This window comes from Capra hircus, chromosome 7 (genome assembly GCF_001704415.2).
Source record: "Capra hircus breed San Clemente chromosome 7, ASM170441v1, whole genome shotgun sequence".
Classification (NCBI taxonomy): domain Eukaryota; kingdom Metazoa; phylum Chordata; class Mammalia; order Artiodactyla; family Bovidae; genus Capra; species Capra hircus.
The window spans coordinates 90,425,526-90,452,239 of record NC_030814.1 but is presented as its reverse complement, the minus strand read 5'-3'; the positions used below and the strand labels follow the sequence as shown (position 1 = coordinate 90,452,239).

The window sequence follows — 26,714 nt, the reverse complement described above, 5'->3', positions numbered from 1 at the left end:
GGAGCCTGGCCCTGCCGACACCTCGACTTTGGAGGTTTAGCCTCCAGAACTGTGAGAGAAACGTCTCTTATTTTAAGCCAGCGTGTGTACTTTGTTAAAGCACTATCCAAATTTCCCTTCTGGGCATTCCTTCTGGACATGACGTCTGTGAACCCTCCAGCCCGACACCTGTGATCCAACCAGGCTCTCTTACATACTGCAGTGCCTACCATGCGAAGGTCCTCTCTGTCCCAGCGCCTTTGCACATCCTGCCCCGCTGACTAGAGGGGCCACTCCCTGCTTTCTTTGCCCAGTGAAACTGCTTAGCCTTTGAGGCTGGGTCAGTGTCCTCCAGAAGACCCTGTCTGAACCTGACCTCCACCTCACCCCTGCATTCTGCCTCTTCCTCGCTTGCTTTGGTGAGTCACAGGCCTGGCCCTGGGAGAAGCAGCCCTCAGCAAAGGTCTGTTGAAATAAAGATTGAATCAGGGCACATTTTGCAAGTGGCGGGGAAAGGCCAAAATCAAGAAATACCTGTCACTCAGAATCAGCTGACATTGCACTGGTTCTGGCTCCAGAGGTGGCCCCTAGACCTAGTTCTACCCTCAGGTCCGACTCCGTCTTAATGTTACTCATAGTGTGAAAGAAAGGAATTCGGAATAAACTGTGGGCCCCAGGACCTCTGAATATGCCTCCTGCTTCCCAAGCGGCCTCCCAGGTGGCTCAGTGGTGAAAGAATCTGCCTGCCAATGCAGGAGACACAGGTTTGATCCCTGGGTTGGGAAGATCGCCGGAAAAGAGAATGGCAACCCACTCCAGTATTGTTGCCTGGGAAATCCCATGGACTGAGAAGGCTGGCAGATTACAGTCCGTGGGGTCACAAAGAGTCGGACACAACTGAGCACTGCTTCCCAAACTGCTCCAGGCTTCGATGGCCTTCAGATTGGCCACGCTGCCTCAGTCTCCCCTCCAGGGCTTCCCAGCCTCTGCTTCTGCCTGATCCACAGCCACCTCTGGTGCAGGGTAACAGCAAAAACTCCTTCTGAGCATTAAGTAGGCTCTTCTGAGGCTCAAATCTGGACTAGCAGCTCCTGGGCTTATAATAGGACTCTTGCAAACCTAAGTCGAGGGAACTGCGGAGAGGCCTTCAAAAATTCTAGGCAACTTTGGTGGTTTCAGACACTCAGATAAATCTACCCTTCTTTGCACTTTCTGACACCTTTTCCCATTCATCTTGTTCTGGTCTTCCCCAGTACCATCACATCTTGGCTGCATCAGAAAGCCTTGTGGGGGAACTTTCCTGGTGGTCCAGTGGCTAATACCCCACACTCCCAGTGCAGGAGGCCTGTGTTCAATCCTTGGTCAGGGAACTAGATCCCACATGCTGCAACTAGGGAATCTAGCTACAGCTAAGACCTGGCAAGGTAAAGAAATATTTTTAAAAAAGAAAGCCCGGGGTTGTGAGCAGAATCACAGACCTCCCAGCCCTCGCCCCCCATTCTCCCACCTCACCCCCGGCAGTCACGCTGGCTCAGCGGATGCAAACAGGATGTTCGGGACCTAACTGTGTTCTCCCAATGCCCAGTATGACTGAGTTTGGAGACAGGGTCTTTAGGAGGCAACTGAGATGGAAGGAGGTCAAAAGTGTGTAGTCCTGGAACCTCTCTGGTGGTCCAGTGGCTGGGACTCCACCCTTCCACTGCAGGAAGTGGGGGTTCAATCCCTGGTTGGGGAACTAAGATCCCACATGAGCAGTCAAAAAAAAAAATGTGTGGGGCCCTGATCCCTTATGACTGTGGCCTTACAAGAGGAGGGAGAACCATGAGAAAGCTCTCTCTCCACCACTGAGAACAGAGGAAACGCCAGGTCACAAGAAGCCAGGAGGAGAGCCCTCACCAGAAGCCAGCCCTGCTGGCACCATGATCTCAGACACCCAGCATCCAGAGCTGTGCAAGAATAAACACCTGCTGTTGAAGCTGCCCCACGTGCCGTATTCTGTTGTGACAGTCCAGTGTCGCTGGAGTTCAGGAAAGAGAAATGCTGGAGTGGGTGGGGGACCGTGGACGCTCAGGGCGCCCCATCACTTCCTGCCCTAAACCCACGGCTCCTGCCTGACAGTGTCCAGGACTGCTGAGCTGGACAACATGCAATCACTGCTGTGTGTGCGTTGAACTCGGAGAGGGAGCATGCTTGGCCTGCCCTGTGCAGGGATGGGTGCATGTAGACAGAGACTGAGCATAGCTAGATAGACAGACAACAGACAGACAGACACCGAGAGAGACAGAGAGAGGAGGGAGAGGGAGGACAGTAAAGGGATATCGACAAAATCTCAAGTCAGCAAATCTGGGTAAAAGTTTACAGACATTCTGTACACCATTCTTATAATTTTTATTTTCTAAGCTTGGGACTATGTCAGAATAAAAAGTTACAGGGCAGAGGGATAAATCAGGAGATTGGGATTGACATATACATACTGGGTGTGGTCAGTCGCTTCAGTCATGTCAGACTCTGCGACCCTATGGACTGTAGCCCACTAGGCTTCTCTGTCCATGGGATTCTTCAGACAAGAATACTGGATTGGGTTGCCATGCCCTCCTCCAAGGGATCTTCCCAACCCAGGGACTGAATCTGTGTCTCCTGCACTGCAGGCAGATTTTTTTTTTTTTTTTTTTTTTGCCACTGAGCCACTGGAAAAGCCCATACACACTAGCATATATAAAATAAATAACTAATAAGGACCTACTGTATAGCACAGGAAACTCTCTAGAATGCTCTGTAATGACCTATATGGGAATGCTGCTGCTGCTAAGTTCAATCATGTCCGACTCTGTGCGACTCCATAGACGGCAGCCCACCAGGCTCCCCCGCCCTGGGATTCTCCAGGCAAGAACACTGGAGTGGGTTGCCATTTCCCTCTCCAATGTATGAAAGTGAAAAGTGAAAGTGAAGTCGCTCAGTCATGTCTGACTCTTAGCGACCCCATGGACTGCAGCCTACTAGGCTTCTCCGTCCATGGGATTTTCCAGGCAAGAGTACTGGAGTGGGGTCACCATTGCCTTCTCCGTATATGGGAATAGAATTTATAAAAAGAGTGAATATATGTATACATATAACTGACACACTTTGCTGCACAGCAGATACTAACACAACATTGTTAATCAACTATTTGTTGTTGTTCAGTTGCTAAGTCATGTTTGATTCTTTGCGATCCCATGAACTGCTGCATGCCAGTCTTCTCTGTCCCTCACTATCCTCCAGAGTTTGCTCAAACTCATGTCCATTGAGTCGATGATCCAACCATCTCATCCTCTGTTGGTTGGTATCATTGACTATAATCCAATAAAGGAAAGGGAAAAAAATTACAAACACAATGTAGAGCTCGGATGCTGCAAGACCTAGCACAGCCCACTAAAAAAGAAAAAAGATTTACAAACAAAACCCACAGGCTGAGACACCTAATCCTGCACCCACCTCCTTAGCTGTGAGATGCTAGCTAAACCCTTCCCCACCTAGGTTCTCAGTTTCCCCATCCAACTTTCCTTCAGTCCCTCAATCTGCTTCCACTGGCCCCAGGGCCTTTGCACATGCTGCTCTCTTTGCTTGGAATGCTTGATTGCTACCCTCAGCCTCTCTTCCCTGTTCTCCCCTCATCATCCTTCATAGCTCAAGGTCAGCTCCTCCTCTAACCTCCCCAACCCAGTCAGACCCCACCCGGGCTTGCTCCAGGTGCCAAGAACCCAGCTTCAATTTTCCATTGGCCGGTGAGGTTATAAGGGACTGCCTGTCTGCCCTATTCTTCCAGCACCCCATTAGGGCAGCTCTCCTGTTTGCCAGGTGTCCCCAGCGTCTCACCCACGGCCTGGCACAGTTGGTGCACATTGATAGGATGAATGGATGGGCAAAGGAGGCAGTGAATGGGTCGTCTCCAGGCAGCCCTCAGCTATAGTCCATGGGAATCTGCAGAAGTGCGGAAAGACACCACAGGAAATAGGCACAGTGTGCATGCCCGGACACACGCGGGGGAAGCTGGGAGAGGCCCCAGGAAGGGATTGCTGTGCTGGAAGGAATAGAATCAGGGGTTGTCTGACTCAGACAGAGGTGCTTATGTTGGGCTGCATCTGGACGCTATATAAGGAGCTTTACTCACTCCTCCCAGAATGAGGACAGCGCGCCTCAACGAAGGCATGTTCCCAACCTGGGGCTGCACAGCCAGCCACTATCCTGTGAACACTGAACCACTGAATGGGGGAGAGAAGCCCTCTGCAGCTGGGGAAACTCACTTGAAATTCACACGTGCAGCTGCAGTCAGCCCCACTTTGTCTCAAGGAGGCTTGGGAGAGGAGGGTCTCTTTTATGGGGGGTGGGGGATGGGTAAAAGGCACTAGAGTGAAGGAGATACAAGCTGATAACAATGATGCTGGGACTTCCCTGGGGTCCAGTGACGAGGACCTCGCCTCCCAGTGCAGGCGCTGAGGGTTCAATCCCTGTGGTTGGGGAGCTAGACTCTCACCGGCCTTATAATAAAAAAACCAAAACCAGAAGTAATATTGCAACACATTCCATAAAGACTTTAAAATGGTCCATACCAAAGAAAACTTAAAAAAAAAAAAAAGAAGAATGTTGCGACTTCCCTCATGGTCCAGTGGTTATAACTCTGAGCTTCCACTGCAGGGGGTGCGCGGTTGGGGATCTAAGATCCCGTCTACCTCTGAGGTGCAACCAAAAGATAAATATATAAAAAAGAAGGAAAAGAAAAATGATGCTACAGGCAGCATCAACTTCTCAAACCACTTTGAGCCAGGAATGACTGTCCCTATTCTACAGGTAGGAAAACTGAGGCACAAAGATGCTCAAAGAGCTGTGTGAGGTGGCCGCACAAGCCCATCAGAGAACTGGAATCTGAACCCCCTGGCGTCTGGTTCCACAGCTTGTGCCGTCTTGTTTCCGCTGTGTCGCTTGAAATAAAACTAGCGTGAGCAAGGTGAGTTTTGTTTTTTTTTTTTTAATGTCTAGGAAGGCTTGGAGTTTGCCTCCTGGGGAGGTGGGGTTGAAACAGAAGGTTTTTGAAGTCTAGACCTGGGAATGCTTTGGTCTCAGTGGAGGTCAGAGTTCATGGGACCACAGGGTGAGCGATGCTGAGACTGGTTGGAGATGTTTCTAAACTCCCAGAGTGCTTGGTGCTACAAGGAACCCACTGAGATCACCCCATCTAATTCCACCTTTTCCATGGGACAAAACAGACCTTTCACAGATGAGGGACAGCTCCTCAAGGTGGCCGGCTCTTGCCCACTCTGGGGCATTTCTAGCCATGGGAGGAGCCCCTGCCAAAACTTTTGTACACACTGCTATATTTAAAATGGAAAACCAACGAGGACTTACTGTATAGCACAGGCAACTCTGCTCAATGTTATGTAGCAGCCTGGATGGGAGGGGAGTTGGGGGAAAAACGGATACGTGAACATGTACGGCTGAGTCTCACTGTTCACCTGAAACTGCCACCACGTTGTTAATCAGTTATACCGCAATACAAAATAAAAAGTTAGAAAAATGATCTTTAATTCACCCAAACTGCCAGGTATCATGAGATCCCTTTCCTTTTAAAATTTTTGGCCAAACTACGCAGCATGTGGGATCTTAGTCCCCTGACCAGGGATCAAACCTGCATTCCCTTCACTGGGAGTGCAGAGTCTTAACCACTGGACCACCAGGAAGTCCCATGAAACCCCTTTCTACACATCCAGGCAACAGTGCTCCTTGTATTGAGTTGAAGAGAAAGACTTTCACAGGGGAATGTAGAACAAAGACCATTCTAACAGTGAATGAATAGGAGCTTGACTCCAATGAAGTTGCCATCTCCTTCTCAAACTAAGTCTTCCTGAAGACAATGGTACTGGGCAGACAAGAGATTCTTGGTTACTGTGGTGTGGGGCATCTATTGCTTTAAGAACCACAAGGGCGACTTCCCTAGTGGTCCAGTGGCTAAGACTCTGAGCTCCCAATGCAGGAGGCCTAAGTTTGCTCCCTGGTCAGGGAACTTGATCCCACATGATGCCACTAAGAGTTTGAATGCCACAACTAAAGATCCTGCATGCCTAAACTAAGACCTGGGGCAGCCAAATAAATAAATTAAATAAATATTTAAAAAAAAAAAAAGAAGAAGATGAACCACAAGGATTTGGGTGAAAAGGACTAGACTGCCAAGAAGCCCAAGATTCTCAAATGAGGGGGTGATGCCCTCAACATCACGGCTTCTCCTGGGACAGGTTGGCAGGAAGCTCTAGACCTCCCCCATCAGCCTGCTCTGCTTTTGAAAGGATGGGCATGTAAACTATGCACATATGGGGCCATTTGAGTCCAAAGAGCCTAGATTAGACTCAAACCTTTCATGCCTGTCTCTCAGCCCAGTGCTGCCCTCAGCACCCTCACCCACTGAGAGCTTCTGGAGCTGGAACTCCTACCCAAGTTCTCCTTTCCAGGGTGAATGTGCCCAGTCTCGTTGACCTTCCTTCCCAGATGGTTATGCAACTAACTTGGGCATCATTTCCCTGGGATAAACTCCTTGCATTAAAGTGGGAGGGAGGGACTTCTCTGGCAATCCATTGGTTAAGAATCTGTCCTGCAATGCTGGGGACGTGGGTTCGATCCTTGGTCGGGGAACTAAGATCCCACATGCCTTGGGGTAACCAAGTCCACGTGCCACAACTAGAGAGTCTGTGTGCCAAAGCTAAGACTCCATGCAGCCAACTAAATAAATAAATATTTTTTAAAGAGTGGGAGGGAGGGACTTCCCGGTGGTTCAGTGGTTAAGAATCCACATAGCAGTGCAAGGGACATGGGTTCGAACCATGGTCGGGGAACTAAGATCCTGCAAGCCGTGCAGCATGGCCAAGAAAAAAAAAATGGGGAGGAGATGAGCAGTTGAATCAGGGGGAGCCTGTGCTGCTGATATTTCCTCTTACTTAACGCCTTGCTGGAGGAGAAAACAGAGGCAAGTACCTCAGCCACACACGGCTCCCTTCTCAGGATTTTTCATTCCTACTAATGACTGTCATCCATTCACCCATACCTACTGAGCACCAACTGTATGCCTGTGATCACACCGAAGGCCCCTGCTCTCATGGGATCCATCGCGGAGAACAGATTGTAAACAAGTGTATGGAATAGTCAGCATATTAGATTGTATGAGTCTCCTGTGGCTGCTGTAACAAATTGTTCCAGATTTAGTGGCTTCAAACAGCACAGATGTATTCTCTTATGGATCTAGACACCAGAAGTAAGTCTGAAGTCAGTTTCATGGGGCTGGTGTTTCCTGGAGAAACCAGCACTGCATCCCTGGCCGGTGGCCTCTTCCTCCCGTGACTCCAAGTTGTTACTGTCATCATCACAGCTCCTACACCTGTAGACAAACCTTCCTTTTTTTTTTTTTAAACTGTGCCCTGAGGCATGTAGGATCTTACTTCCCCAACCAGGGATTGAACCTGCCCTCCCTTCGCTGGAAGCTCGGGGTCCTAACCATTGGACAGCCAGGGAAGTCCCCTTCCATCCTCTTATACTGGGGGTCCTCAAACTCTGGGATCTAATGCCTAACAATCTGAGGTGGAGCTGATGCAATCATAATAGAAATAAAGTGCACAAGAAATGTCATGTACTTGAATCATCCCCAAACCATTCCCTTGCCCCCACCCCAGATCTGTGGAAAAACTGTCTTCCATGAAACTTGTCCCTGGTGCCAAACAGGTTTGGGACCACTGTCTTATACAGAATCCTGTGATTACATTAAGGACCTCCCCCTCGACAATCCAGGATTGTCATCTCCCCATTTTGAGATCCCTAACTCACTCATATTTGCAAAGTGCCTTTTGCCACATTAACGAACATTCTCCAGGGAGGAATTAGGACATGGATATTTTGGGAGGGCTGTTATATAGGAAGGAAACAATTTAAGAACTGGGGGAGGTGGGTAATGAAAGGGCTAGGAGGTCCTCTCTAAGAAGGTGGCCAGTGGGCAGAGATCTGAAGGAGGCAGGGGAGGCGGGTGTCTGGGGAAGAGCACTCCTGGCAGAGGGAACAGCCAGTGCAAAGTCAGAACATCAGAGCCAGCCCAGCACAGAAGGAACAGGAAGGGAGCAGCAGGGGCCGGGGGGCATGAAGGATGGAGAGCGGCAGGAGCGCGTGGAGGCTGAAACCCAGAGCTTTCAAGGAATGAGCATCTGAGCCAGCGATTTTAAGCGGGGATATGCTGCTGCAGATAAAAACACACTGTTACCTGGATTTTGGGGAACCCAGGTAAGAAGATTGTCACAGCCCATGAAAGTGTCAGTTGCTCAGTCATGTCCACCTCTTTGCGACCTCATGGACTGTAGCCTACCAGGCTCCTCAGTCCATGGAATTCTCCAGACAAGAATACTGGAGTGGTTAGCCATTTCCTGCTCCAGGGGATCTTCCCGATCCAGGAATGGAACCTGGGTCTCCTATACTGCAGGCAGATTCTTTACCATCTGAGCCACCAGGGAAGCCCAAAAGTCCATAAGATGGTTTTCTTCATAGAAGAATGTTTAGAATTCTTACAAGAGTGTGGGAATGGGAGCTATTTTAGCACTTTGGCAGAGGTGGGCGGGGAGAGGTGGGAAATCCATCTTAAGTTAGCAAATACCAATTATGAACTTGGCCGGGTCAACTGGGGTGTCTGTGCCACACCTGGGAGAAGTGTCGGGCCAGGCACTCCCTCCACAGCTGACATGCAGGCCGGGGGAGCCGTACCTGGGCAGAGCTTCGTCCTGCCATTCTTCCTTCACGTCCATGTTCTCCATCCGGAGTGTGGCTTCGGTGGTTCCCATGAGAGCTGGGAAGAGGTGCCGACTTGAAGTAGGGGTGAATCCTGAAAGAGAGCCGTGGATGGAGGGTTTACTAGAGATTCATCCTAATGACAATTCCCCACCCGTGCACAGAACTTGAGAGATCCGTCTGTAAAGAGCACTTGTGTCTGTCATCTTACTGAATCACTGCCTGGACCCATGAGGCTTCTCCATGTCACAGGTGAGAAAACAGAGACATAGAAAGCTGAAAATCCATGTGGGTGGGTCAGGAATTGGAACCCAAAGGAGGGGCTGAGCCTCCAGTTATAAACTACCTCCCAGTGAAGCTCTGAAATCCACCCTCCCCATGGCTCACCTGCCTCCCTTACCTTGGAATTCAACTAGGAAGCCATAAATGCAACTAAAGTCATTTATACTAAAGTGCTAATGACTGATATAATTAAGTTTCCTTGCTGGGGCTGACATTCAGACAGGACCTGGTTAACTCCAACCACCTGTATCTGCTCTGGCCCACCTCCCCTTGCCCCTCTGTCTGCTACTCCCATGCCCCTAAGAAGAAGCAAGTCCTGATAACCTGACCCTAGGACTAAAAAAGACAGTGAGAAAGTGCCTGGGGTTGGAAATCAGGATCGTAATTTCTCACTAACCACAAAACGCCAGTTTTGTTTTTAACGTTGTGAGGAGCCAGCTGGGGGCAGGCATGGGGTGGGGTTAGTGCTCTAGATGGTGCCTTAAGTGCTGGGCTGTCTGGGAGTGTGGTCAGAACTGCTGAGTGAGACTGAACTTGGGGCATGAACATGAACATGTCCTGGGGCATGGCAGACTTCCCCTGCCTCACTTTCTGGGTCTATCAATGAAAGACTGGATCCAGACATAACCTCTAACATCCTTTTTGGAATTACACCCAAGATCTTATGACTCAATAAATAACACAGGTTCTGTGCTTTTAAGCCAGTGGTTCTCAGTTGGGGGTGATGCTGCCTCCCGCCTCACCAGTCGCTTGGTAATGTTTGGAGGCGTGTTTTCAGTTGTCATATGCGGGGTGGGGGGTGGGGTGGGGGGGAGGCGCTACTGACATCAAGTGGGTGGAGAACAGTGATGCTGCTCAGTGCTTCACCGTGTCCAGGATGGTCCCCCCTTAATAAAAAGTGATCCGGCCCCAAACGTCCATAGAGCTGAGATTAAGTTGTCATCTTCACTTGCCAGCACCTAAGGTCCCGCGTCCAGCCCTCCCCCCTCCCCCACGCCGCAGCTGCCTCTCTAAAGCTGGTGGGTGGCTCTCTATTTGGGTGTGTCTTCCAAAGCCCCTCGCTGGACGGAAACCCCTGCGGATGGTGGGTCTGCCTCTGGGATTGGGGCTCAGAGGGAGGACTCAGAGGGAGCAGGGTGAGGGCCAGGTAGGAGAGAGGGGGTGTCTGAAATGTGGCCCTCCCCCATTCAGTGAGAGTTTCTCACTCGATTTTGTCACTGCCCTGGATGTCGTCACTCATTCATGGAGGAGGGACAGTAAGACGCAGTACGGAAGGTGGGGGGCGGGGGGAGAAGAGAGATCTCTTCCTGATGCTATGGGCAACCGCCACCCAGAATCTTACCGCAAGGGAAAGTTCGCGTCAGTAGAATTCATTTTCTTTATGAAGGGAGTGGTCTTTGCGTCTGTCTTTCTTCTCCTGAGCTGAGTGTGGCCTCAGCCCCCTGAAAAGGGCCACCCCCCTACCCCACCTACAGCCGAGCCTGGAGCCTCACATGTCTGCCCCACGATCCTCTAAATGCCGGGATGTGGGTGGGTCCCGCTGGGCCCTGGACACTCCCGCCCTCTGGTCCCCACTTCACATTCAAGGACCATCGAATAAGGAGGCAGCGAGCGGAAGCTGAGAAGCGGTCCTTTCTGCCGTGGTGCTGAATTATCAGCCCCGCGCATACAAGTTCAGACACAGGAGGAGGCATCTCTTGTCTGTACCCATCTCCCTTCCTCCCCACCCCATAGGCAAGCCTTTACGTGCACTTCTGTCAAATCCTTTTTCCAAATCCGCTCACGGCGTTATAAATAGGAAACGCACAGAGTTGGGACTTGTACATTTTGGTCTCGCAGGAAGCGTCCCAGAGAGGGGCTGAGGGTTTGAGCCGCCTAATCTCCCGACACAGCCTGGAAATGGTGCAATCCTCTGCCTTCCAGGTGAACGGTGGGCACGCGAGGTGAACCTTGTGGGTGTGTATGTGTGTGTGTGTGCGCGCGCGCGGCGGATGGTTTTCTCCGCGTGGGGAAAAAATGGAGGTGTTGCCATTCCAAGAATCGCCAAGTACCCCGGCTCTCAGCACCCACCCGCCCATCTGCCAGAAGCCGGGTTTGCAGCTCCAGAAACATGGGGGACGATCTTCTTCAACAGGGCGGGGGGAAAGTGGACTCACCTCCGTGCGAGTACCGGCTACCTCCGCGGCCTCTCCCGGGTGAGCGCAAACAAAGACGAGCCCCCGGCGCCTGCAGAGCGCGGTCCCCCGGCCTTCAGAGCATCCGAGGAAGATGCGCTCAGGGCTAACTCTGCATCCAACGAAGGTCACCCAGAGCAACGCGGCGGGCGCAGACGGGCGCTTTTTGTCCAGGGATGGTGGGGCGGCGGGCAGGGAAGGCTTGCAGTTAGCGGTCGACTCCCCCTTGCTCGGCCGCGGCTGCGTCTTGGGTCATCGTTGTCTCAGCTTGTGCCTCCCGAGGTATTTTCTTCTCGCCAGCTCGTAGCTGGCAGAGGCTCGGCTTCCTTTAAGACAGTCAATTATGCTGCTTTTGTGTGCAGGGTGGGTGGGTGGGGGCAGGGCTGACCAAAAAGCACAGCCCCCTGGCAGAATCGGTGATCTCCATTGGCTGAGAGGGGAGCAGCGCTAAGAGCCTCACTGGGGGCAGAAGCGGAAATGATTCCTGATGGCGCATCACAGATTCAAAAACAAAAACAAGGAACAAATAAATATATAAACGGCAGCGATGGCCTCATTCCTTGGAACATGAGAGAAGGAATAATAACCTCCTGTACCCACTTCGTGGGTCCCTCAGCTGGCCACTTCCTATGACCCATGTACCGAAGACCAGGCTGGGTGCTGGGGAGGCAGAAAGATTCTTAGACACACGCGCTCGGGGCCACCGAGGGAAAGGCGCCCCCTGCAGGTGTGCGTGCGGTAGCCCCGCCCTGAAAGACGGTAGAATAGAGTTAAGAGCGCACTCTCTGAAATCAGACCATAATCGGTTTGAATACTGGCTCAGCCACGAGATGGGGGACTCGACTGGGTAAGTGATCGTACTTGTTGGACCTTAGTTTCCTCATTTGCGAAAAAGAAACGTTGGGCCTCTGGCGTTTCAGCATTTAATGAGGTGATCCGTGCTGGGTGCTTGGCACATACCACAGCATGAGAAGAGTTCTGCGCGGTTTCCTGCTATTACTGATTTTATGTTTAGACTGGTAGCAGGTTGAGTGGTGCCTTCTTCCCCCCGCTAAAAGATACCTCTATGTTTTAGCCCCTGGAACTTGTGAATGTAACCTTATTGGGGGAAAAGGGGTCTTTGCAGGTGGAATTAAGTTAAAGATCTCCAGATGAGATCATCCTGGATTAAAGATGAGCCCTAAATCCCACGACAAGTAACTTCATGAGAGAAGAGGAGGGGGGACGCCCTGTGAGATGGAGGCAGAGATCAGCGCGAGGCACCTGCAAGCCAGGGGACATGAAGGATGGTTGGCGGTCTCTAGAAGCTGGGGGAGCAGTCAGTGCATTCTCCTCACAGCCCCCAGAAGGCTCCAACCTTGCCACTATCTTCAGACTCTGACCTCCACAATTGGGAGAGAAAAAATTTCCTGGGACTCCCCTGGCAGTCCGGTGGTTAAGATTCCATGCCTCCATTGCAGGGGGCTCGGATTCAGTCCCTGGTCAGGGAACTAAGATCACACATGCCTTGCAGCACAATAAAAACAACAACAACAACAACAACTATTTTTTATTGTTTTGAGCCTCCTAGTATGGTACTTTGTTATGGCAGCCACAAGAAAACTTAATACATAACCCCAAGCAGGGTTGGATACCTGTTGTTCTCGCCTGTGCCTCTTAATCACTGTGGTGGTTTTTCACTTGTTCTGTGAACACATCATGCTCATTCCCACCACAGGGCCTTTGCACGAACTGTTCCCTCTGCCAGGAATGCCCTTCTCCCAGATGTTTGCATTATTCAGGTGCCAGCTCAGAGAGGCCCTCCCTGATCATCCCCCACCATTATCTCTTACTCCATCATCCTTCCTCCCATTCCCTAGTCTGTTTTTCAGTACAATTTTTTTTTTTAATTACTGTGGTAAAATACATGTCAGCTTCCCAGGTGGCTCAGCAGTAGAGTCCACCTGCAAATGAAGGAGATATAGGAAACACTGCTTTGATCCCTGGCTTGGGACGATCCCCTGGAAAAGGGCATGGCCACCCACTCCAGTATTCTTGTCTGGAAAGTTCCATAGACAGAGGAGCCTGGCGGGCTGCAGTCCATCAGGTCACAGAGTTAGGACATGACTGAGCACATGCACGCAAGTACAAAGTATGCATCATGCAAAATTTACCGCTTTAGCCATTTGAAAGTGTATGTTCAGTGACATGCAGTACACTCATGCTGTTGCGCCACCATAGCCACTGTCTAGTTCCAGAACTTCTCATCACCCTAAATCCCACACCCATTAAGCCGTCCTTTAATTCCCCCTTCCCAGCCCCTGGCAACCACTAATCCACTTTCTGTCTCTGTGGGTTTGCCTGTTCAGGATATTTCATATCAATGGAATAATCTACCATGCCATCTTCTGTATCTGGCTTCTCTCACTCACCATCATTTTTCCAGGATCATCTGCATCGTGGTGTGTGTCAGTGCCTCATTCATCTTCTTGGCTGAATCATATATTTCATTGTATGTATGCTTGTGCCATTTTCTTGTTTGTTTATTCATCCACCAGTAGATAAACAAAAAGCATTTCTACATTTTGGCTGTTGTGGGTGTACATGGATTTGTGTGAATCCCTGTTTTCAGTGAACTTGGGTGTATACCTGAGAGTGGCATTGCTGAATGATATGCTAATTCTATGCTTAAGACTGATGCATTTTATTTTTAAATTTTTGAGTGTGTGGAATGTGGGATCTTAGTTTCCTGGCCAGGGATCAAACTCATATCCACTCATTGCAAGGCAGGTTATTTACCACTGGAACACAAGGTAAGTCCCCCAAATACAGATTATTTTAAACAGTGGGTTTTTTTTTTTTTTGAGCGGGGGACCATGTCACATGGCATGTGGGATCTTAGTTACCCCACCAGGGATTGAACCCATGCCCCCTGAATTGGAAGCACAGAGTCTTAATTAACCACTGGACTGCCAGGGAAGTCCTTTTTTTTTTTTTTCCATAACACAATTGTTTGAAATTATTTACTTGTTTCTTTGTTTATTCCCCCCACTTATTGGAATAGAAATTTGAAGAGAAAGAGACTTGGTTTCTTTTGTACACTGTAATGTACCATGGCAGCTGCACCCGGCACAAAGGAGATATTGGAAAATGCAGGTAGACACCATAGATGCAGGCTCCCTTTGTAGTTTCAGACAACACTCTATTCATGTGGCCACCCCTCTTACTGGTTCGGTGGCTGTGGCCTTCTGAGCCAAAGGTGTTAAGACAACCACCCCACAGCACCAGAGGAGAGCCCAGAGCCTCTGGAACAAAGTCTGGATTCTGCACTTCCTGGCTGGAGGCAGTGGAGCTCTGGGGAAAGATACTAAGTCGGGAATCCAGATTAGCTCTGGTGCTGGGCACTGGGGTCCAAAACTGAATAAGACTATGCTTTCAGAGAACTCCTACTCGGAGAAGCAAATGGGCAGGGGAGTGTGGGCTGACTTAGAGTCCCCGGTGGCACACTGGTAAAGAATCCACCTGCCAAAGAGGAGACGCAGGAGATGCAGGAGACACAGGTTCGATCCCTGGGTCGGGAAGATCCTCTGGAGAAGGAAATAGAAACCCACTCCAGTATTCTTGCCTGCAAAACTCCATGGATAGAGGAGCCTGGCAAGCTACAGTCCATGGGGTCACAAAAGAGTCAGACACGACTTAGTGACTAAAAAACAGCAAAAAGAGATCTTTGGAGTAGAGTGGCTTTCTGAGGCATGGGGAGATTTCTCAGAGTTGGGCAGCGGAGGTGATTATGTGAATTGGGCCCTGACGAGTGAGTAGGAGTTGCATGGATAAAGGAGAAGAAGAAAAGAATTTGCGACAGGGCTTCTGTAAAGCAGCGGCCCCTCCTTCCTGGGAGCTTGCCGGGAGCTGTCCGTGGTGCTGCCGCCGCCGCCGCCGCCAAGCCTCTTGCGCGAAACAAATTTTGCTCTTGTCGGGTTTATTTTTAATTGTGGTTAAAATATAGCGAGAGAGCTTCCCTGGTGGCTCAGATGGCAAAGAATCTGCTTGCAATGCAGGAGACTCAGGTTTGATCCCTGGGTCAGGAAGATCCCCCTGGAGAAGGGAATGGCAACTCACTTCAGTAGTCTTGCCTGGAGAATCTCATGGACATAAAATCTACCATCTAATAACGTTTAAAGCTAGTGGAGGTGATGGAATTCCAGCTGAGCTATGTCAAATCCTAAAAGACGATGCTGTGAAAGTGCTGCACTCAATATGCCAGCAAATTTGGAAAACTCAACAGTGGCCACAGGACTGGAAAAGGTCAGTTTTCATTCCAATCCCAAAGAAAGCCAATGCCAAAGAATGCTCAAACTACCGCACAATTGCACTCATCTCACACACTAGTAAAGTAATGCTCAAAATTCTCCAAGCCAAGTTTTAGCAATACATGAACCGTGAACTTCAAACTGGTTTGAACAGATGTTCAAACTGGTTTTAGAAAAGGCAGAGGAACCAGAGATCAAATTGTCAACATCCACTGGATTATTAAAAAAGCAAGAGAGTTCCAGAATAACATCTATTTCTGCTTTATTGACTATGCCAAAGCCTTTGTGTGGATCACCATAAACTGAAAAATTCTTAAAGAGATGGGAATACCAGACCACAGTATCTGCCTCTTGAGAAATCTGTATGCAGGTCAGGAAGCAACAGTTAGAACTGGACATGGAACAACAGACTGGTTCCAAGTCGGGAAAGGAGTACATCAAGCCTGAATATTGTCACCCTGCTTATTTAACTTATATGCAGAGTACATCATGAGAAATGCTGGGTTGAATGAAGCACAAGCTGAAATCAAGATTGCTGGGAGAAATATCAATAACCTCAGATATGCAGATGACACCCCCCCCTCTTATGGCAGTAATTGAAGAACTAAAGAGCCTCTTGATGAAAGTGAAAGAGGAGAGTGAAAAAGTTGGCTTAAAACTCAACATTCAGAAAACTAAGATCATGGCATCCGGTTACATCACTTCATGACAAATAGATGGGGAAACAATGGAAACAGGGACAGACTTTATCTTGGGGGCTCCAAAATCACTGCAGATGGTGACTGCAGCCATGAAATTAAAAGACACTTACTCCTTGGAAGAAAAGCTATGATTAACCTAGACAACATATTAGAATGCAGAGACATTACTTTGCTGAAAAAGGTCCGTCTAGTCAAAGCTATGGTTTTTCCAGTAGTCATGTATGGATGTGAGAGTTGGACCATAAAGAAATCCGAGGACTGAAGAATTGATGCTTTTGAACTGTGGTGTTGGAGAAGACTCCTGAGAGTCCCTTGGACTGCAAGGAGATCAAACCAGTCTATCCTAAAGGAAACCAGTCTGGAATATTCATTGGAAGGACTGATGCTGAAGCTGAAACTCCAATACTTTGGCCACCTGATGCGAAGAACTGACTCATCTGAAAAGACTCTAATGCTGGGAAAGATTGAAGGCAGGAGGAGAAGGGGACAACAGAGGATGAGATGGTTGGATGGTATCACTGACTCGATGGACATGAGTTTGAGCAATCTCTGGGAGTTGGTGATGGACAGGGAGGCCTGGCGTGCTGCAGTCCATGGGATCACAAAGAACTGGACACAACTGAGCGACTGAACTGAATGTTTAAAGATTTCAAAAATCATTTAACCCTCTACAGTCACCACCGTTTCTTCTTTGTACAATTTTATTTCTTTCTTATTTATTTTTTATTATTTCAGCTGTGCTCGGTCTTCATTGCTGTGCAGGCTTTTCTCTAGCTGGGTGAGTGCATGCTACTCTCTAATTGGGGTGCATGGGCTTCACACTGAAGTGGCTTTTCCTGCTTCAGTGAGGGCTCCAGGCACGCAGGCTATAGCAGTTGCAGCAAGCAGGCTTCTGTAGCTGTGGTGCACGGGCCCAGTTGCTATGTGGCATGTAGGATCCTCCTGGACCAGGGATTGAACCTGTGTCCCCTACATTGGCAGGAGGTTTCCTACCCATTGCACCACCGAGGAAGTCCCTAAGGGTTCTTTTGGATGTGGACCTTTTTAAAAGTCTTTATTGAATTTGTTTACAATATTGTTTCTGTTTTATGTTTTGGTTCTTTGGCCATGTGGGATCTTAGTTCCCTGACCACACCCCTTGCATTGGAAGGCAAAGTCTTAACCACTAGAGAAGTCCTCATTCTAATAATTTTTAAATGTAAAGTTTAGTGGCTTCATATTGTTGGACACTCCCCCTACCATCCATCTCTAGAACTTTCTCATCTTCCCAAACGGAAACTCTGTCCCCATGGAACATTGATGTCCCATTCCCATTCCCCTAAGTTTCTTGAGGTCAGAGATGTTTCATTTTGTCATTGCTGTATTTTTAATCCTTAGATCAGTGGTTGAGAACCTGTGGGCACTTTTACCCATCTTGGGACATTTGGTGATGTCAGGGATATTTTTGATTATCATGACTGGAGGGGATGGAGTTGATACTGGCATGGAGCAGGTAAAGACCAACGACACTGCCCAACACTCTACAATGCCCAGGACAGCCCCCCTCCCAAGATAACTGTTGTTGTTGTTCATTCGTGTCTGACTGCAAACCATGGACTGAAGCACACCAGGCTTCTCTGTCCTTCACCATCTCCTGGAGCTTGCTCAAACTCATGTTCACTGAGTTGGTGATGCCATCCAAACATCTCATCCTCTGTCAACCATTTCTTCCTCTGTTGCCCCCTTCTCCTCCTGCTTTCAATGTTTCCCAGCATCAGTGTCTTTTCCAGTGAGTCAGCTCTTCACATCAGGTGGCCAAAGTATTGTAGCTTCAGCTTCAACATGAGTCCTTCCAATGAATATTCAGGATTGATTTCTTTTAGGATTGACTGGTTTGATCTCCTTGCAGTCCAAGGGACTCTCAAGAATCTTTTCCAACACCACAGTTTGAAAGCATCAATTCTTTGGCTTGAAACAAAGTTGGTTCTCAATAAAATTTGTTGAGGCAATGAAATGGCTAAACCTCCTTGAATCTTCTTCTCTTCATCTGCAAAGGTGATTCATACAAATACATTTGATTCTCATTATTTGCAGTTTCTGTATTTGTAAATTTGCCTGTTGAACGTTATGTGTAACCCCCAAGTTCAATACACACGGTGCTTTCAGGATCATTTGTAGACAACACAGAGAAGTAAAAAAAATCGAGTACTGGCCGTCCATGTGTTCCCAGCTGAGGCTGAACCAGGTGATGCTCGTTCAAGCCTTGACTGTAAACAACTGTCTTTTGGGGGTCTATTTAGTGCCATACTTTTAACATTTGGGGATTTGTTGGTGATTTTGCTATTTATAATGGCCTCCACGCATGGTGCTGAAGTGCTGTCTAGTTTTTGTTAGCACAAGAAGGCTGCAATTGAGAGAGTTAATTTAGGTAGGCTGATAAGGAGTCTGGAGCCCTCAAGGAGGAAGGGGTCCAGTTCAGTTCAGTTCAGTTACTCAGTCATGTCCGATTCTTTGCGACCCCATGGACTGCAGGGTGCCAGACTTCCCTGTCCAACACCAACTCCCGGAGATTGCTCAAACTCATGTCCATCAAGTCAGTGATGCCATCCGACCATTTCATCCTTTGTCGACCCCTTCTCCTCCTGCCTTCAATCCTTCCCAGCATCAGGGTCTTTTCAGATGAGTCAGTTCTTCGCATCAGGTGGCCAAAGTATTGGAGCTTCAGCTACAGCATCTGTCCTCCTAAGAAAAATTCAGGACTGATTTCCTTTAGGATAGACTGGTTTGATCTCCTTGCAGTCCAAGGGACTCTCAAGAGTCTTCTCCAACACCACAGTTCAAAAACATCAGTTCTTCGGTGCTTAGATTTCTTTATGGTCCAACTCTTACATCCATATATGACTACTGGAAAAACCATAGCTTTAACTAGATGGACCTTTGTCAACAAAGTAATGTCTCTGCATTCTAATATGTTGTCTAGGTTAATCATAGCTTTTCTTTCAAGGAGTAAGCGTCTTTTAATTTCATGGCTGTAGTCACCATCTGCAGTGATTTTGGAGCCCCCCAAAATAGTCTGTCCCTGTTTCCATTGTTTCCCCATCTATTTGTCATGAAGTGATGGGACCGAATGCCATGATATCAGTTTTCTGAATGTTGAGTTTTAAGCCAGCCTTTTCACTCTCCTGTTTCACTTTCATCAAGAGGCCCTTTAGTTCTTCTTTGCTTTCTGCTATAAGAGGGGTGTCATCTGCATATCTGAGGTTATTGATATTTCTCCCCCTAGTCTTGATTCCAGCTTGTGCTTCATCCAGCCCAGCATTTCGCATGATGTACTCTGCATATAAGTTAAATCAGTAGGTGACAATATACAGCCTTGACGTACTCCTTTCCCAACTTGGAACCAGTCTGTTGTTCCATGTCCAGTTCTAACAGTTGCTTCTTGACATGCATATAGATTTCTCAGGAGGCAGATAAGGTGGTCTGGTATTCCCATCTCTTTAATAATTTTCCACAGTTTATTGTGATTCACACAGTCAAAGATTTTGGCATAGTCAATAAATCAGAAGTAGATATTTTTCTGGAATTCTCTTGCTTTTTCTATGATCCAATGGATGTTGGCCATTAGTTCTCTGGTTCCTCTGCCTTTTCTATCTTCAGTTTGAACATCTGGAAGTTCTCAGTTCATGTACTGTTGAAGAATTTTGAACATTTTGGAGAATTTGAACATTCTTGGAGAATTTTGAACATTATTTTGCTAGTGTGTGAGATGAGTGTAATTGTGCAATAGTTTGAACATTCTTGGGCATTGCCTTTCTTTGGGATTGGAATGAAAACTGACCTTTTCCAGTCTTGTGGCCACTGCTGAGTTTTCCATATTTGCCGGCATATTGAGTGAAGCTCTTTCACAGTATCATCTTTTAGGATTTGAAATAGCTCAACTGGAATTTCATCACCTCCACTAACTTTTATCATAGTGATGCTTCCTAAGGTCCACTTGACTTCACACTCTAGGATGTCTGGCTCTAGGTGAGCAATCACACTATCATGGTTATCTGGGTCATTAAGATTTTTTTGGTATAGTTCTTCTGTGTGTCCTTGCCTTGTCACCGTTTCTTAATATCTTCTGCTTCTGTTAGGTCCATACTGTTTCTGTCCTTTATTGTGCCCATCTTTGCATGAAATGTCCCCTTGGTATCTCTAATTTTCCTGAAGAGATCTCTAGTCTTTCCCATTCTATTGTTTTCCTCTATTTCTTTGCATTGATCACCGAGGAAGGCTTTCTTATCTCTCCTTGCTATTCTTTGGAACCCTGCATTCAGATGGGTATATCTTTCCTTTTCTCCTTTGCCTTTAGCTTCTCTTCTTTTCTCAACTATTTGTAACGCATCCTGAAACAACATTTTGCCTTTTTGCATTTCTTTTTCTTGGGGATGGTTATGATCACTGCCTTCTGTACAATGTCATGAACCTCCATCCATAGTTCTTCAGGCACTCTGTCAGATCTAATCCCTTGAGTCTATTTGTCGCTTCCACTGTATAATTGTAAGGGATTTGATTTAGGTCATACCTGAATGGTCTAGTGGTTTTCCCTCAGTTAAGTTCAGTTCAGTCGCTCAGTCGTGTCCGACTCTTTGCGACCTCATGAATCGCAGCACGTCAGGCCTCCCTGTCCATCACCAACTCCTGGAGTTCACTCAAGCTCATGTCCATCGAGTCGGTGATGCCATCCAGCCATCTCATCCTCTGTCGTCCCCTTCTCCTCCTGCCCCCAATCCCTCCCAGCATCAGAGTCTTTTCCAATGAGTCAACTCTTCGCATGAGGTGGCCAAAGTACTGGAATTTCAGCTTTAGCATCATTCTTTCCAAAGAACACCCTGGGCTGATCTTCTTCAGAATGGACTGGTTGGATCTCCTTGCAGTCCAAGGGACTCTCAAGAGTCTTCTCCAACACCACAGTTCAAACGCATCAATTCTTCGGCACTCAGATTTCTTCACAGTCCAACTCTCACATCCATACATGACCACTGGAAAAACCATAGCCTTGACTAGACAGACCTTTGTTGGCAAAGTAATGTCTCTGCTTTTCAATATGCTATCTAGGTTGGTCATAACTTTTCTTCCAAGGAGTAAGCGTCTTTTAATTTCATGGCTGCACTCACCATCTGCAGTGATTTTGGAGCCCCCCAAAATAAAGTCTGACACTGTTTCCACTGTTTCCCTATCTATTTCCCATGAAGTGATGGGACTGGATGCCATGATCTTCGTTTTCTGAATGTTGAGTTTTAAGCCAACTTTTTCACTCTCCACTTTCACTTTCATCAAGGTCTGGTAAGACTTTTCTATTGTTAGTTCTAATCTTGTTAATTTAAGATGTATGCTGTAGGATTGAGTCTAGTAAAAGTATATAAGGCCTTGAAAAGACTAGCGAGGGGGCACTCTCCTTCCCCCTTCTGATGTCTATGTCAGAAGCTTTCTCTGTCCATTTTAAACTTTAATAAAACTCTGCTACACAAAAGCTCTTGAGTGATCAAACCTAGTCTCTGGTCCTGAAGCTAAATCTTCGGAAATCAAAAATCCGACATTGTTCACTGTAAGCTATCAAGATGTGCCTTATGGAGAAAATAAGCATGTTAGATAAGCTTCATTCAAGTGTGAGTTATAGTGTTGTGGACTGTGAGTTCAATGTAAAGCAACTACAATGTATATTAAACAAGATGCCCTTAAACAAAATAAAACACACACACACACACATTCAGGTATTGATCGACTAATGAAAATGTGATCTGAGGCTCTCAATAACCTAAGTCTGTATTTCCCCTGGGAGCAAAAGGTCAGTATTTGCCATTTCAGTGTTTGCTGCAACATTATAGAGCAGAACTGCTGCCAATAACGAGAATCAACTGTATCTACTTCTGAGGGCTATTGTGTGGACTAGATAACGTTGTGCATGTAAAGCATTTTACACACTGCTCACAGCAAATAGGGGCTTTCCTGGTGGCTCAGATGGTAAAGAATCCACCTGCAATGCAGGAGACCTGGGTTAAATCCCTGAGTAAGAAAGATTCCCCTGGAGAAAGGAAGGGCAACCCACTCCAGTATTCTTGCCTGGAGAATTCCACGGACAGAAGAGGCTGGTGGGTTACAGTCCATCGGGTTGCAAAGAGTCAGATACAACTGAGTGACTAACACTTACAGCAAATAATAGGAAAAAAAGATAGTATGCACTCCAGAGAAAACAGACCTGCTTTTGTAAAAGGTATGCAGCCTGGGTTAGCTAGTTAGAGCCTCAGGGAGTCAGAATGAGGTCCTGGGTAATTACCACACTGGCCTTCAGCCAGGGCATGGCGGGGGAGCTGCGTTTGCCAGACGCACTGGATTGTTCCTTAATGACCACACATGGCCATTAAGACACAAATGGAAGAATGCCATCCACTAAATCACCCATACGGCTTTCCTTGGCACCCTGGGCTTGCCATGGTTTCTGTCCAAGGGTTGACTAGCCTTGCGCCTGCTTAAAAGGGGGGGCAAAAGAACACCACTCCAGCATGATCAGTAAATGGACACTTTTTGAGGGGGGGCTCAAATTTTTTTTAAAATTAAATATTTATTTATTTGGTGTCTTAGTTGCAGCATGTGGAATCTTTGACCTTCACTGCAGTCTGCAGACTCTTAGCTGCAGCATGTGGGATCTAGTTCCCTGACCAGGGATAGAATTCTGGCCTCCTGAATTGAGAGTGTGGAGTCTTAGCCACTGGACCACCAGGGAAGTTCCAAAAAATTAATTTAAAAAATTGAAATAATTGTAGATTCACACACATTTGTAAAAAGTAACACAGAAAGATCCCATGTACCCTTTTCCACCATGTTACCCAATGGTATTAATAACATCTTAGAAAATTATAGTACAATAGCACTATTGCTTTTGATACAGTCAAGATACACAACATTTCAATCACCTTAGGCGCTTTCTTGCTGCCCTTTTATAGCTACTTCCATTCCCTGTTCCCCCACCCCCATGCCCTTAAGTGGTGGAAATCACAAATACATTCTCCATTTCTATAATTTTTGATCTTTCAAGAATTTTATGTAAATAGAATCATATGTGACCTCTTGACATCAGCTTTTCCTGCTCAGCATAATTCTCTAGAGCTTTGTCCAAGTTGTTGTGTCAAGAGTTTATTCCTTCTTACTGCAGAGTAACATTCCATTTATACGAAATGTCCAGAACTGGCAAATCCATAGAGACGGAATGCAAACTAGTGGTGGCCAGGGGCTGGCGGAGGTGTGGGCAAGTAACTGTGAAGGGGTACAAGGTTTCCTCTTGGAGTGATGAAAATGTTCTGGAATTAATGTTTGTAACTGCCATCCACAACTTTATGAATATGCTAAAAAACACTGAATTGCACACTTTAGGTGGGTGAATTGTATGGTATGTGAAGTATATCTCAATAAATCTGTTCTTAACCAAAGAGTATAATAACTGTAATAGTTTGGTTATGATCTGCTTCCCTGAATCCAAGTTCTTGAGGACTGGTGTCGGGCAGCTCACTGTTACCCTCCAAGAAGGCCCTGCCTGGGTAAAAAAATATCTCTCAAATGAATTACCCTTAGAAAAGGGTTTCTCCACCTTGGCACTGCCAATATTGGAGACAGGTTCTTCTCTGTCAAGGGGCACCTGCTTGCACCCTGCTGGGTGTTGTGCAGCATCCCTGGTCCCCACTTACTTGATGCCAGGAGCACTCCAGGCATGACAGCCACAGATGTCCCCAGACACTGTCCACTGTCCTCTGGGGGCAAAACACTCCAGTTGAGAACCACGAATTTAGAGCCACTGAATTTTAGCTACTGGAGCCTTCTAACGAAAGACTGGCAAACAGGGTGCTGATCAGCAGGACTTGGCGGTATCAGCAGGGCCATATTCACCCAGCCAGAAACTGTCAGCGGGGCAACAAAACCCCGCTCAAAAAGGAAAAACCACTGCTGCTGCTGCTGCTAAGTCGCTTCAGTCGTGTCCAACTCTGTGCAACCCCATAGACGGCAGCCCACCAGGCTCCCCCGTCCCTGGGATCCTCCAGGCAAGAACACTGGAGTGGGTTGCCATTTCCTTCTCCAATGCATCAAAGTGAAAAGTGAAAGTGAAGTCGCTCAGTCATGTCCAACTCTTAGCGACTCCATGGACTGCAGCCCACCAGGCTCCTCCGTCCATGGGATTTTCCAGGCATGAGTACTGGAGTGGGTTGCTATTTCCTTCTCCAATGCAGCCTCGAAATCCCCAAGCTGAGAGGTTAAAGGGAAGTTCAATATTGGGCGGGGCTTGCAGCGAGGGGCGGAGCTTGAACCAAATCAAAGAAGGTCGCGTCTGGGACTCAACTGGAAGAGGGTCGCGCCAAAGACCCCGATGCTGAGCAGAGGGAAAGGGGCGACTCCGAGTAAGGGGAGGGGTTTGCAGCGAGGGGAGGGGTTCGAGGCAAAGATACGCCCTTGGAAGCAGACTAGTAAGTAAGGCGCGAGCTTCGCGAGGGGGGGCGGGGCCTGTGGCGCGTGGCGGGGCGCGAGAGGCACGCGGCCCAGGCGCCGGCCAGATGACGTCATGCGCTGACGGCCCCGCCCCTTCGCGCCTCCGGGTCTGCGGGCGCTTGGTGGAGACGCCAAGATGGCGGCGAGTAACTATTACGGCTTTGCGCAAGGCGTCAGCTCGCAGTACAGGTAACGGCCCCCGCGCCGCCGGCGCCGTCCGACCCCAACCCCGGCCCCGGGGAGGCCACGGCCCCGAGTTGTTTCTGTCGGGGAGAGCCGGACGGGCTCCTGACGTGGGAGGGAGCCCTCGGCCTGTCGCGGGGATGGGCCCGAGGGGGAATTGTACCTCAGCGGGCACCGAGGTCTGACCACGGAAGGGGCTGCCCTAGGAGGATGCAGCACCTGAGGTGGGGGAGAGAAGACCGGCGTGGGACGGTACGTGACTGGGTTAGGGGCGGGGCAAGGGCCAAGGACAGAGGGCGGGGGTAGGGCGAGTAGGGAGAAGACTGGCCTGTGAGGGCACCTGGCGGGGCAGGGGGTGGAGCGGAGAGACCTCGGCGGGGAGCAGGGGAGTGGAGGTGCGAACCTGACCCCTGATTGGGAGGCAGGACAGCCTCGGAGGGGTTCCTGACCAGGCAGGGGGATTTTAAGTTTGGAGAGAGGAACCCTAGCGGGGGGCCAGGGGGTGCTAGAGAACACACAGACCCGGAGGGAGAGACAGAGGCCTGGGGGAGGGGGATAGAGGCCTGACTGGAGGGGCGGGCCGAGACTCAAGGGAGTAGCAGTCTGGACCTGAGGGAAGTCCTGAGATCCAACAGGAGAGCAGGCACCGGGGGCTCCGGGGGACGGGAACCATAAGGAAGGGTAGGGGGACCTGGAATCCTGGAAGTCAGTGGAGGAGGCCATTGGGTATTTGAGATGTTTTAACAAACTCGGAGAAGGGAATTCTTGCCTGGAGGATCCCATGGACAGAGGATCCTGGCGTCCGCAGTCTATGGGGTCGCAAAGAGTTGGACGCGACTGAGCGACTAACAGTAAGACTGGCAGGGCTTGCCTGATGGCTCAGTGGTAAAGAATCCGCCCGCCAATGCAGAAGACACAGGTTCGATCTCTGGGTCGGGAAAATCCCCTGGAGAAGGAAACGGCAACCTACCCCAGTTTTCTTGCCTGGGAAATCCCATGGACAGAGGAGCCTGGTGGGCTACAGTCCCTGGGGAAGCTGAGTCAGACACGACTTAGTGAATAAAATGCAATGCAGTACAACAGACAGGGACCCAAGCATTGGGAGGGGAGAGAAAGGAGCTGAGAGAAGAGCTGGTGGGAGGTGGGGGGGTGTGGGGGTGGGCAGGGACAGGAAGCAGCCCCCGGAAGGAAATATCTAGGGGTAGGGACACATGGAGTGCCTCTGGACCCCAAATGTAAACACACACACCATTTTCCATGGCTTCTCCTTGGAGCCTCTGTTTGGTCTGTTTTTCAGCTGGGCACGCAAGACCAGGTCCCCGGCAGGGATGTAGACAGAGCTGGTGCCCCTGGGGAAAAGGGTCCCCCTCCTCACATCATTTTCATGTGTCACCCTAGGGTCAGTTCTAGCTGGTAGCCTGGCAGAACTTTCTGGGCCAGTCGCTTACAGACTGGATTCGAACTACCCCTTAGGTAACTGAAAGACTGGTGTCTGCTTGCAGGATGGGCCTGTGTCTCCTGTTTCTTGCATGCTCTGTTTCAGCACGTTGAACACAGGTCAGGCTAGTGGGAAGTCAGTGCCCTCGTCTACCCAGTTGTGATGTTGCCATGTTCGCTCCTGTGGGGTCGGAAGGAACGAGGTCAGGGCTTGGATCCAAGGCTTGTGCAGCTTGCAGACTTCTTCCTGTTTCCTGTACCCAGAGGATTCTCTAGGTGTAGCATTGACTAGACATAGATTTTCTGTCGGGGAAAGGATGTCTAGCCTGCTGTTTCCTGAAACAGAGTGTTGCGTTTTTATGTGCTCTTTCCCTGTTTTCGGCATCCTT

The 26,714-nt window shown here is 48.7% G+C and overlaps 2 protein-coding genes across 5 annotated transcripts in view; one reads left to right on the top strand and one right to left on the bottom strand.

Annotated features, from left to right (window-relative positions):
* ATCAY (ATCAY, caytaxin) overlaps positions 1-11,587 on the bottom strand; it is a 40,178-nt gene extending 28,591 nt beyond the window's left edge. Inside the window, exons 1-2 of the mRNA XM_005682575.3 lie at positions 11,202-11,587; positions 8,740-8,857 (exon numbers count right to left, since the gene is read on the bottom strand). Coding sequence (XP_005682632.1) covers positions 8,740-8,816 — 77 coding nt within the window. The 5' untranslated portion in view covers positions 8,817-8,857; positions 11,202-11,587. The remainder of the gene's footprint in view (positions 1-8,739; positions 8,858-11,201) is intronic.
* The window catches only part of ZFR2 (zinc finger RNA binding protein 2), a 44,819-nt gene continuing 42,917 nt past the window's right edge, over positions 24,813-26,714 (top strand). For all 4 annotated transcript variants that reach the window (XR_001918334.1, XM_018050847.1, XM_018050846.1 and 1 more), the window contains exon 1: positions 24,813-24,894. Coding sequence is in view for 3 of the 4 variants with exons in the window: in XM_018050847.1 (XP_017906336.1) it covers positions 24,842-24,894 (53 nt within the window). In the remaining variant the exon portion in view is untranslated. The remainder of the gene's footprint in view (positions 24,895-26,714) is intronic.